At 44.5% G+C, this 11,697-nt stretch overlaps 1 protein-coding gene across 9 annotated transcripts in view; it reads right to left on the bottom strand.

Annotated features, from left to right (window-relative positions):
• IMPA2 (inositol monophosphatase 2) overlaps nt 1–11,697 on the bottom strand; it is a 102,635-nt gene that overhangs the window by 13,290 nt on the left and 77,648 nt on the right. For all 9 annotated transcript variants that reach the window (XR_010323499.1, XR_010323500.1, XR_010323501.1 and 6 more), the window contains exon 6: nt 197–305. Coding sequence is in view for 6 of the 9 variants with exons in the window: in XM_064294742.1 (XP_064150812.1) it covers nt 197–305 (109 nt within the window). In the remaining 3 variants the exon portion in view is untranslated. The remainder of the gene's footprint in view (nt 1–196; nt 306–11,697) is intronic.

The following is an 11,697-nucleotide window of genomic DNA, read 5'->3' as shown; positions in this document are numbered from 1 at the left end:
CTGAGATGGTGTCTGGGTGGGGGTACATGCGTCACGTGGTGTTATCTGAAGCCACAGTAGGAGGCTATGTACTCCTCTGTCCCTATAGCACGTATGGCTCTTTTCCTCTCTAAATCCCTGGGGGTTTGTAGCAAGATTGTGTGTTTGCCACTTTTCCCTTTGGTGACAGGGTGTTCCAGGAATTAAAAGTTCATACCCATGAGCTTTGGCGTGGAGTAACCTCTCCATGTTACTCAGGAACAACTTCAGGGTGGCAGGGTCACGTTTGGGACCGATTTCTGTTAAAACTAAGGCCTTTGAGAGATCTGCAATAGAAAGAATTTCCCATAATCAGAAAAATCAAGTCTCATTGGTTCTAATTGAATAGTTGGGGTTTTCCCTGAAAACCAAAAAAAAAAAAAAAAAGAAAAACCCAAACCCGGTGCCATCGAGTCAATTCTGACTCATAGCAACCCTACAGGACAGAACAGGGTTTTCAAGGAGCACCTGGTGGATTGGAACTGCTGACCTCTTGGTTAGCAGCTGTAGCTCTTAACCACTGCACCACCAGGGTTTCCAAAGCAGACTTCAAATACCAGCCCCTTATTCTTTCTCAGAGAACATATCACTTTTGGGTGGTTTATGTCATAAATGCGGTTTTTCTGATAGCGGTGCTAAAAAATAAGGGTGTGGTGCAGACAGATGGTCACATTCTCACTCTGGCAGCCCCCCGTCCGCGGGAGTGGCTCTCTGCTTCACAGTGCCGGGGGGAGCAGACTTTTAGGTTGTCTCTTCTCAGGAGTCCTTCATCTGGCAGCTTAGGAAGCTCACCATCGTTCGGTCACAAGTAAAAGCAAAATGACTGTAAGCTGGGAAACATCCAACATTTAGGGGAAAAAAAGCCTCACCAAATAAATCTGTCTTTACAAACCTTTCTCTAACTGCCAAGATCACACGGATGGAAATATTATCCCTGTGGATAAAAAGGCTTTTCAATCGTGTTGTCTTTGGAAAGGGAGGTTTCAGCAGGAACCCCCTCAACATAAAAGAAGGGTTTTCGGAGCCTCTCAACAGGGAAGCAGCAGGCAGCGCTGCAGAGAAAGCTACTTCCTGGCTGGAGCACCACCGGAAGGCCTGGCTCTGGGATGGACTGTGTGACGGGGCTCCTGGCCTAGCTTTCTCTCTGCAGGGGACTGGGAAGAGTTTGTCCTTGCTTTTCGGTGCACCCAAACATAGCTAAATTTAGTCCAGGCCATGTTTTCGTCAGGTCTTGTTGCTCAGGCACCAAGTACGTCCAGGGAGCAAAGTGCACCTACTCCCCAAATTGGAGGGAAAGCTGGACTCCATCGACGATTTCACGCAGTGGGCCTGATCCTTGTCAGCACTTCCAAAGCCACCCTCTCATCTAGGAGCCAGACTTCTGTCTCAGTTGGAATCTACACCCATTTCCCCCTTTCCTTTTATTATCAGAGGTTCTCGTTTTATACTTTAAACACTTTCTGAGAAATGCTCGGCTCTACACCAAAGCCGCCTGCCCTCAGAAGGTCTGAATTACTCATTGTAGACACAGCCAGCATGGAAGCTGTGTCTGCCTCGGACCCTGTGTCTTAGGGCACATGGCACCTGACACATGCTGCCTCAGGGGCGCTGACAGCCCCCCGCCCCCTCCCTCAGACACTGGCCTGGGTATCCAAGAGCCACCGTCATCCCTCCAGGTCTCAATGCACAGGATCCAGTCACCTGGCCATGGTGACCCCTCCTAGCCCCATCATACCTGGTCACAAATGGAGGTGGTGTTTTCCCAGGAAAAAAGACCTCTTTTTAACCCATAGCCTGGCTTTGGGTCCTATGCTGGAGGTCAAGGTTTGCTCTCTTCAGAGCACAGTATGAAGCCTATTTTTTTTTTCCCCTTTAGAATGTGTACTAAACATATCCACTCCTACAGCAATTGAGAATTAGTAATAACTCGCAAGTGTTAATTTCTACTTTGGCATAAAGTAGTAACAGTAGGAGCTGCAAGAGGCGTGGGCTTTCCTGAGGGGCGGAGTCACACAGAATGCTGGGTGATTAGGGGGCAGTGTTTGGGGGCCCTTCAGCAGTCATCCAGCATTTTTAAGTAGATTTGTGAGCCACAGCAATGTAGGCTCAGTGCTTGGGAAAAACACCTCCTTAAGTTTAAAATACGAAGACTACCCGCGTTAAGGTCAGCTCGTCTGCAGCTGTCCCCTACATGGGAGTGGGAAGCACTTCCTGCCTCCCCGTCTCCCACCGCTGAGGAGGGGGTGGCCAGTTGGACGGTCCTTTCTTGGAGAACTGCCGCACTTGCTCGCTCTGGGCCGCTCGATCTCCACCCTTTACATCTCGTGGTCTGGCTGAGTCCACGCTGGGCCACCTTTCCTTTGTAAGTAGAGACAGTTTCTCTTGGATTATGTTCTCTCTCCTACAACTGTTGGACGACTGAGTCTTGCAAATACCCCTTCCCCTTATATTTGCAAGGCATAAAATCCCACAGCCATGACCAAGTATAAGAGTAGAGCAAGGGGCACCCAGTCCCTTTATCAAGGGGAGCCTCACATTTAGAATATAAGACCACTTGCCCCTACCACCCACTCCTGCAGCACTGAACGGGCCCTGGGGACAGCATTCCAGCCTCGCTCTTGCCACTGCCCCATTTTCACTGACCCTCTGTCCTCCACCACACCTGCACGGCAAAATGCCAACCCTCCAAGACTCCAACATGGCAAAATCCCGATGGAGAGAACCCACCTCCCTGCTTTCTCCTCCCAGCACCTGGGCTACCTCGGGGGAATGCCATGCCCTGGGCTGACTGAAACCACAAAGATCACCACAGTTCTCACCTGGGGCCGAAACATGGCCCTGGTTACCTTGCTTTCCAACTGTCCCGGTGATGACTTTAAACCTTCTCCTCAAACTGCCACTCAGCGCAGAGAGAATATAAAGCGCCCAGTGGTACTTCCTTCCACATTCTCCCAACAAAGCCCATCACCATCCGGGGCTGCTTCTTCCATCAAGGCCAGCCCCCTCACTGTTCTCTAGGCCCTGCCCCCTTGCCCCTTCTCTAGTCCATATCCAAGCTATGGTCTTTCCTCCCTCTCTGCCACTCCCTCCCTTCAGCATTTAGACCCAAGTCTCTCCCTGACCCCACAGGAAGCCTTTCTTCATGGTGTTCATCTCTGTCTGAAATCAGCTCATTTATGCATTACCTTGTTACCACTTGTCTTCCCCATAGAAGCTCTGAGGGCAGGGACCTTGCCTGCCTTGGCGCCATTAACACTTTTTTAGAGGATGAATAAAGTGAATCCCCCACCCCCAGCTCCTGTTCTATTTCTCTTTTGAAGGATCTCACACTCGCTGCCCCCATTTCCTCACTGCCCTAAGCCTCTCTGCGGAGTCTGCCTGTGACTTCCAGTACACATCCTGTAGTCACTCTGTTCATGCTCTGAGCAGTGCCCAGCCAAGGGACCATCCCTATTCCCATTTCTCCGCACTGCGACACTGGTCCTCTCTGCGCTCTTCTCCCACATCTCCTCAAAGGCCGACATCCCTCAAGGACCTGTCCTAGGGTTAGTCTTCCCTCCTAAATATTTATCTTTAGGCCAAACCCCTCCTCTGAGTTTCAGATAACAGCCAACTGCCCTGTCAATGTCCCATTTGTACTTCTCCAAAACTCATGACCTCTCCTCCCAACTGTGTCTGACTTCCTGTGTCCCCTCCTGTCATTATTTGGGCAGCTGCTGGCTTTGCCTGCTCACTCTCCACACCGTCCATTGCCTAGTCCAGCCCATTCTGCCTCCAGTCCTGACTGCCTGCTTGTCTCCAACCACTGCCCCATGCCCTCTCCCCTGGACCACAGGAATAGCCAGAGCGGTATGCATCTACCCTGCCTCCTCCCTCACCTCCTCCCCAGGGTGGCCAGGTGGTCTTCTATAAATGGGAATCTGACAACCTCACAACCCTCATTAAAATCTTTCAGATGCTTCCCACTCCTTAGGTGGAGCTCAAACTCCTTACCACGACTGCAAAGCCTGCCTTTCCAGCTCCTTGGATGCCACTCTCACCATGCTCTCTGCTGACCAGGCCTCAGGGCATGGCGGCCTCCATGCTCATGTCTGGGGCACTCATCTCCTCCCTGTCCAGCTCCACAGGTCTCAGGGAAAACATCGCCTTCTCAGATTCACACCTGCTATGCATGCCCACAGGCCTCGACACCTCCCGTGTGACCAGAGGTGCACTGCTCTCCCACGACTGTGCAAAGCTTGTCTCGCCTTCTAGACTGTAAGCTCCGCATTGGCAGGGCCATCTCCATGAAGGAGAGCTCATCATGGTCCTCCCTCACATCAGTGGGGCTAGGCACAGCAGGTACCAGATAAGTTGTTACTGAAGACTGAATGAATGAACACTTTCCCTCAAATGCCGGCATTAAAGAAAACACTAAGAGTCTTTTTGTTTTGGCTTGGTTTGTTAAATTATAGTATTTTAAATTTATGGGAGGAATTTTTGAGTTGGTAGATTTTGTTGGCTAACCTAAGAATCTAATCACTATGTACAATGACGTTTTTTAGGGGAAATTAATTCTGAATTATAATTATTTTAGTTAGCAATGCTCTTTTGAAAAATAACGTATCATAATTTTGGGAGTGCCTGTTAAATTAAGATTTACAAAGAAATTTGATGGCTACTATGTTATTTTAACCAGGAAAATAAGGAAGAAGGATAAACTGCCCCAAAGGAAGGTAGGAGGAAACAGGAAGTGACGCAGCAGGGACACCTGCCTAACCTCATTCTACTTTTTATTGACTTATTTCACTCTAAGTCTTACACAAATTCACACTTGTGTCCAAATGCAGTAGTTTTAAAGACAATTTTGTAGCTTATCCTGTTACTTCCTCTGCTGATAAAACTATATCATGTACACCTTTCACCGTCAGTATATACGAATTTACTTTATTCTTAATGACTGTACTGTATTCCACGCACTGGAAGAGCTGCAATTTATTTAACCATTTCCCTAGAGAGGAATATTTCCAATTCTTAATATTATAAACAATGTTGTAATAATTATCCTTTCTATATAGGTTTGTTCAGTCATGTTAATATTTTCAGGATAGATCAATAGAAGTGGGCTTTCTGGATCAAAAAGTGTGCATATTTTAGATTCTGATAAATACTGCAAAATTGCCCTCTAAAAAAGAGGTATCAATGTTACACCCCCACCAACAGGGTATGCGAGATCCTGTGCTATTTCCATGTCCCCAAAAGCTATCCCTTAAAAAAAAAAACTCTGGGATATATATTTTAAAAGTGATTTTCTGAGAGGTAAGATCAAGAGAATAAAACCCTCTATGCAGATCGACATGCAAAAATCAGTTGGGATCCTCTTCACTAACAAGGAGAACTCTGAAACGGAAATTTAGAAAACAATACAATTTACAATAGTCCTGTCTTGGACTGAATTGTGTCCTCCAAAAATATGTGTCAACTTGGTTAGGCTATGATTTCCAGTATCCTGTGGTTGTCCTCCATTTTGTGACTGATGTAATTTTCCTATGTGTTGTAAATTCTAATCTCTGCCTGTGGTTAATGAGGAAAGATTATATTATGCTAATGTCTTAGGCTAGGTTCCCTAGAGAAGCAAAACCAGTGAAGTATATAAATATATATATACACATAGATTTATATCAAGGAAACAGCTCATGCGATTGTAAAGGTTGGAACATCCCAAATCTGTGGGTTAGGATAGAGGCCTCTCCCAATTTACGGAGCCCCAGAAGCTGGTCCACCCAAGATTGGCAGGTCGGAGAGCAGGGCTCCCACTCACAGGCTGTGAAGGTCAAGGAATCCCAAGGTCGGCAGGCAAGGCCGCGAGGTTTCTCCTGATTCATGTAGCCAAACGGGCTGGTGAACCCAAGACTGGCAGGTAGGGGAGCAGGGCTCTTGCTCACTGGCTGTGAAGATCAACGAATCCCAAGATGCACAGGTAAGCTGCTAGCTCAAGTCCCAAGAACTGGAGGTCAGACAAGAGGCAGCTGCTGGATCCAGAGCAAGCCGAAAACCTTGACAAGGCAAGCAGGAAGGAAGAAGGCAGTGGAAGGCGAAGAGATGAAAGCTGAGCGGGTAATGAGGCACCGCAGGCCCCACGCCCGCCTGTACCACTCAGCAGATTCCATCATGGGGGTGATCACGTATCAAATTTTGACAGGGAAGTGATCATGGCCCAGCCTAGTCGACACACAATCTTAACCATCCCAGCTAAAGAGGATTAGGGTGGGATGTAACACCCTTACTCAGGTCACATCCCTGATCCAATGCAAAGGGAGTTTCCCTGGGGTGTGGCCTGCATCATCTCTTATCTTACAAGAGATGAAAATGAAGGGAAGTAAGCAGAGAGTTGGGGATTTCATACCACCAAGAAAGCAGCACTGGGAGCAGAGCACCTCCTTTGGACCCAAGGTTCCTAGGTGGAGAAAACTGATGACAAGGACCTTCCTCCAGAGCCGACAGAGAGGGAAAGCCTTCCCCCATCCCCTGGAGCCGACGCCCTGAATTAGGACTTCTAGCCTACTAGATTGTGAGAGAATAAATCTGTTTCTTGAAGCCATCCACTTGTGGAATTTCTGTTATAGCAGCACTAGATAACCAAGACAGCACTCAAAAGGATAAAATACCTAGAAATTGATCTAACTAGGATGTAAAAGACTTGTACAAGGAAAACTATAAAACACTACTGCAAGAAACCAAAAGAGGCCTACATAAATGGAAAAACAGTCCATTCTCATGGGTTGGAAGACTTAACATTGTGAAAATGTCAATACTACCCAAAGCTATCTATAGATATAATACAACCCTGATTCAAATCCCAACAACATTCTTCAATGAAAGGGAAAAACTAATCTCCAATTTTATACGGAAAGGAAAGAGGCCCTGAATAGCTAAAGCAATATTGAAGAAGAACAAAGCAGTAGGCTTCACACTTCTCGATCTCAGAACTTACTATACAGCCACAGTAACCAAAACAGCTTGGTACTGGTACAATGACAGACACATAGATCAATGGAACAGAATTGAGAATCCAGAAGTAAATCCATCCATCTATGGGCAGCTGATCTTCGACAGAGGTTTGAAGTCCATTCAATGGGGAAGAGATAGTCTCTTTAACACACAGTATTAGCAAAACTGGATATTCGTTTGCATAAAAATGAAACAGGATCCATACGTCATGTCATACACAAAAACTAACTCAAAATGGATCAAAGACGTAAATGCTAAAAACTACAAAGTTCCTGGAAGATAACATAGGAACAAAGCTAGGGATCCTAATTTTTTGTATAAATATGCTATCAAACTAATTAAACACACACAAACAACAGAAAATTAACTAGAAAACTGGAACCTCCTAAAAATGAAATACTTATGCTTATCAAGGCTTTACCAAAAGAGCAGAAAGAGAAGCTACAGCCTGCGAAAAAAATTCTGGTAACAACATATTTGACAAGGGTCTAATCTTTAAAATATATAGAAAGCTTCAGCAACCCAACAACAAAAAGACAAACATTCCAATACATAGATGGGCAAAGGAAATGAACAGACACTTCACCAAAGAGGGCAACTAACACATGAAGAGATGCTCGTGATCATTAGCCAACAGAGAGATGCAAATCAAAACCACATGATACCATCTCACCCTTGCAAAAACAGCACTGATTAAAAAAAACCAGAAAACAACAAAAGCTGGAGAGGTTACGGGGAGATCAGAATTCTTACACACTGCTGGTGGGATTGTAAAATGGTACAACCACTATAGAAAATGGTTTGGCACTCCTCAAAAAGCTAGAAATAGAAATACCTCATGATCTAGCAATCCTACTCCTAGATATATATCCTAGAGATATAAGACCAGTGACACGAATAGACATATGCACACTCATGTTCACTGCAGCATTATTCACAAGAGCAAGAAGACAGAAACAACCTAAGTGCCCATCAATGGATGAATGGATAGACAAATTGTGGTATATACATATAATGGAATACTATGCAACGATACAGAATAATGATGAGTCCGTCAAACATTTATAACATGGATAAATCTGGAGGACATTATGCTGAGTCAAACATAAAAAAGACAAATATTGCATGAAACCAGTTTTATACAAAGGGAAGAAGAGGTATACACACAGAAAGCAGCCTTCTTGGAAGGTAATCAGGGATGGGAGAGGGAGGGGAGAATCCCTCACTAGATAGTGTTGTTAGGTGCCATCTAGTTGGTTCTGACTTATAGTGACCCTGTGGACAACAGAACGAAACACTGCCCAGTCCTGTGTCATCCTCACAATCATTGCGATGCTTGAGCGTATTGTTGCAGCCACTGTGTCGACCCAACTCATTAAGCGTCTTTCTCTTTTTCTCTGACTTCTTTGCCAAGCATAATGTCCTTCTCCAAGGACCGGTCCCTTCTGATAACATATTCAAAGTATGTCAGATGAAGTCTTGCCATATTAAACCACACAGTATTCCTTTGCTCTGTTTTGTGAACAACTGCTTCTTGGTCTATTTACAGGTTCTGCATGAGCACAATTAAGTGTCCCAGAATTCCCATTCTTCACAATGCTATCCATAATTTGTTATGATCCACAGAGTTGAATGCCTTTGCGTAGTCAGTAAAACACAGGTAAACACCTTTCTGGTATTCTCTGCTTTCAGCCAAGATCGATCTGACATCAGAAATGACATCCCTCATGTCCTCTTCTGAATCCAGCTTGAATTTCTGGCAGCCATTTTGAATTATCTTCAGCATAATTTTACTTGCATGTGATATTAATGATATTGTTCGATAATCTCTGCATTTTGTTGGATCACCTTTCTTTAGAATGGACACAAATATGGATCTCTTTCAGTCTGTTGGCCAGGAAGCAGTCTTCCAAATTTCCTGGCAGGGACAAGTGAGCACTTCCCAGCGCTGCATCCTTTTGTTGAAACATCTGAATTGGAATTCCATCAATTCCTGGAGCCTTGTTTTTCACCAGTGCCTTCAGTGCAGCTTGGACTTCCGCCTTGCTACCACTGGTTCTTGATCATATGTTACCTCCTGAAATGGTTCATTGACCAATTCTTTTTGGTACGGTGACTCTGTGTATTCCTTCCATCTTTTGATGCTTCCTGTGCCATTCAATTTTTTGCCCACAGAGTCCCTCAATATTGTATGTACCTCAAGGCTTGAATTTTTTCTTTGGTTCTTTCATCTTGAGAAATGCCAAATTTGCTCTTCTGTTTTGGTTTTCTAACCCCAGGTCTTTGCACATGTCATTTTAATTCTTCGCTTTCTTGAGCCACCCTTGGAAATCTTCCGTTCAGCTCTTTTAATTCATCATTTTTTTTCCTTTCACATTAGCTACTCTACGTTCAAGGGCAAGTTTCAGAGTCTTTCTTCTGACATCCATTTTGGTCTTTAGCCTCTTTTCTTTTTTTCTTTCCTGTCTTTTTAATGACCTTTTGCTTTCTTCATATATGATGTCCTTGATGCCGTTTCACAACTCATCTGGTCCTCGGTCATTAGTGTTCAATGCGTCAAATTTATTCTTGAGATGGTCTCTAAATTCAGATGGGATATACTCGAGGTCATACTTTGGCTTTTGTGGGCTTGTTCTAATTTTCTTCAGCTTCAACTTGAACTTGCATATGAGCAATTGATGGTGTAAGATAGTAAACATGTGTTAATTCTGGTGATGGGAAAGGCAATACAAAATATGGGGAAAGTCAGCACAACTTGACCAAGGTAAATGAAGACGCTGAGAGGTACACCAATGGTAAATGCTATAACGTATACAATTTTGCAACAACAGTAATAACAACCAAAAATATGTGTGTGGTTACATAGGTACATATATATGCTATATGGGTGTGGGAAGGTGTATGGGAGTACGTGTGTGCGTATATATATTTGTGGGTGTATGTATACACGTTTGTATGTGCTGCATATATATTCATGTACACAATAGAACACGGAGGCACAGTTATGGATACTTCCTAGACGTACCCAAACACCTCATGGGATTGATTTACTGGGTTTGAAGGCTCAGGATCATAGTGTCATGGGACAACGAGGTCAACTGGTCCAACTTAGTTCATAATGTTCTACACCTTAGTTCGGTGAGTAGTGTCTAAGGTCTTAAAAGCTTTAGAGTGGCCACCTAAGGTACAACTATTTGTCTCTTATTGTCTGGAGCAAAGGAGAATGAAGGAAAGCAAAGATTCAAGGAAGAAATTAGCCCATAGGACTAATGGCCCACGTGAACCGTGGTTTCTTCTAGCCTGAGACCAGAAGAATTAAATGGTGCCTGGCTACCACTACCAACTGTTCTGACCAGAGACACAAAAGAAGGTCCTGGTTAGAATGGGAGAAAAACATAAAACAAAACTCAAGTTCATAAAAAGACCAGACTTACTGGACTGACAGAGACCAGGAGGAGTCCCTGAGACTATCGCCCTAAGATACCCTTTAACCTGGAACTGACGCCACTCCTGGAGGTCACCTTTCAGCCAAATAATATACTGGCCTAAAAAGTAAACAATAATGCCCATAAGGAAAGTGCTCCTTTAAACAATCAACTACACAAGACCCAACAGTCAACATTTACATAAAAGCAAAGATGAGAAGGCAAGGAGGAGCGGGGAAACTGGATGGGTGCAAACAGGGCGGGCGGGGTGGAAATCACGGGAGTGCCAACACATTGCACGGATTCTACTCAATGTCGTGCAACAATCTGTGTATGCGTTACTGAATGGGAATCTAATCGGCTGTATAAACTTTCACCTGAAATGCAATATTCAAAAAAGAAAAACGAAAACCATGGCGACTCACAGTCTACACAAGTATTTCAGTTTTAAAGCATCCGTATTTAGTTTTAAGCATGGCCTTTTGAAAAAACAAGAACTCTATGAACTTTGACAATATATTTTAATGCAAATAATAGAATTTCTTTGAAGAAAAATTCCAAAAAACAAAAACAAAAAAGCCTTACATGCAGGGCACTTCCTGGCTCCAGTACCACAGTATCACCCTGGGAAGATACTAAGCAAGAAATCGAAGATTTCCTTCCAAGACTAGAAAGGTGGACAATCAATTTCCATAAGGAGATAAATAGCTACTTTTCATCAAGTACTTAATATGTGACTTCTCCCCAAAGTCAAGGCCTGGCCCAGCCTCCTGTGATCTGAGGGAAGGAACGATGGTGGAGTGAGCAGAAGGGGCAGTGCCAGCCTGGACAGACACTTTCCCTATACACAGGGCTGAGGAAGGAAGAAGGCTGATCTGCCCCAGAGCAGGACGGTCAAGTCCAGGGCTATGGGTTTCGCGCTAGTTGACAAAGGGAAATTAAGTAGCATTAACCAAGTCCTCACTACCTTCCAGACAGGCCCGTGCTAAGCACTTTACATTACTTCATTCCTCCTCACCACACCCCCTGGCTTACAGATGAGGAAACTGAGGCTTAGAGAATAACCTGCCCAACATCATACAGCCCATAAGTGGTGGGGCCCAGGTTTAAACACAGGCTCGTCTGGTGATTTTGTGAAACAAACAGTTCCTTCTTATAGTTTTTAAATTTGTAAAATGGTATTGCTGAGTCCAATGCCTTTCTTTTCTTCTACCTGCAGTATGTATACTTTTTCTTGCTCTGAATAATGTATTTCTTCCCAGGT

Source organism: Loxodonta africana, chromosome 11 (assembly GCF_030014295.1).
Source record: "Loxodonta africana isolate mLoxAfr1 chromosome 11, mLoxAfr1.hap2, whole genome shotgun sequence".
NCBI lineage: Eukaryota > Metazoa > Chordata > Mammalia > Proboscidea > Elephantidae > Loxodonta > Loxodonta africana.
This window is presented reverse-complemented; position numbering and strand designations above follow the sequence as displayed.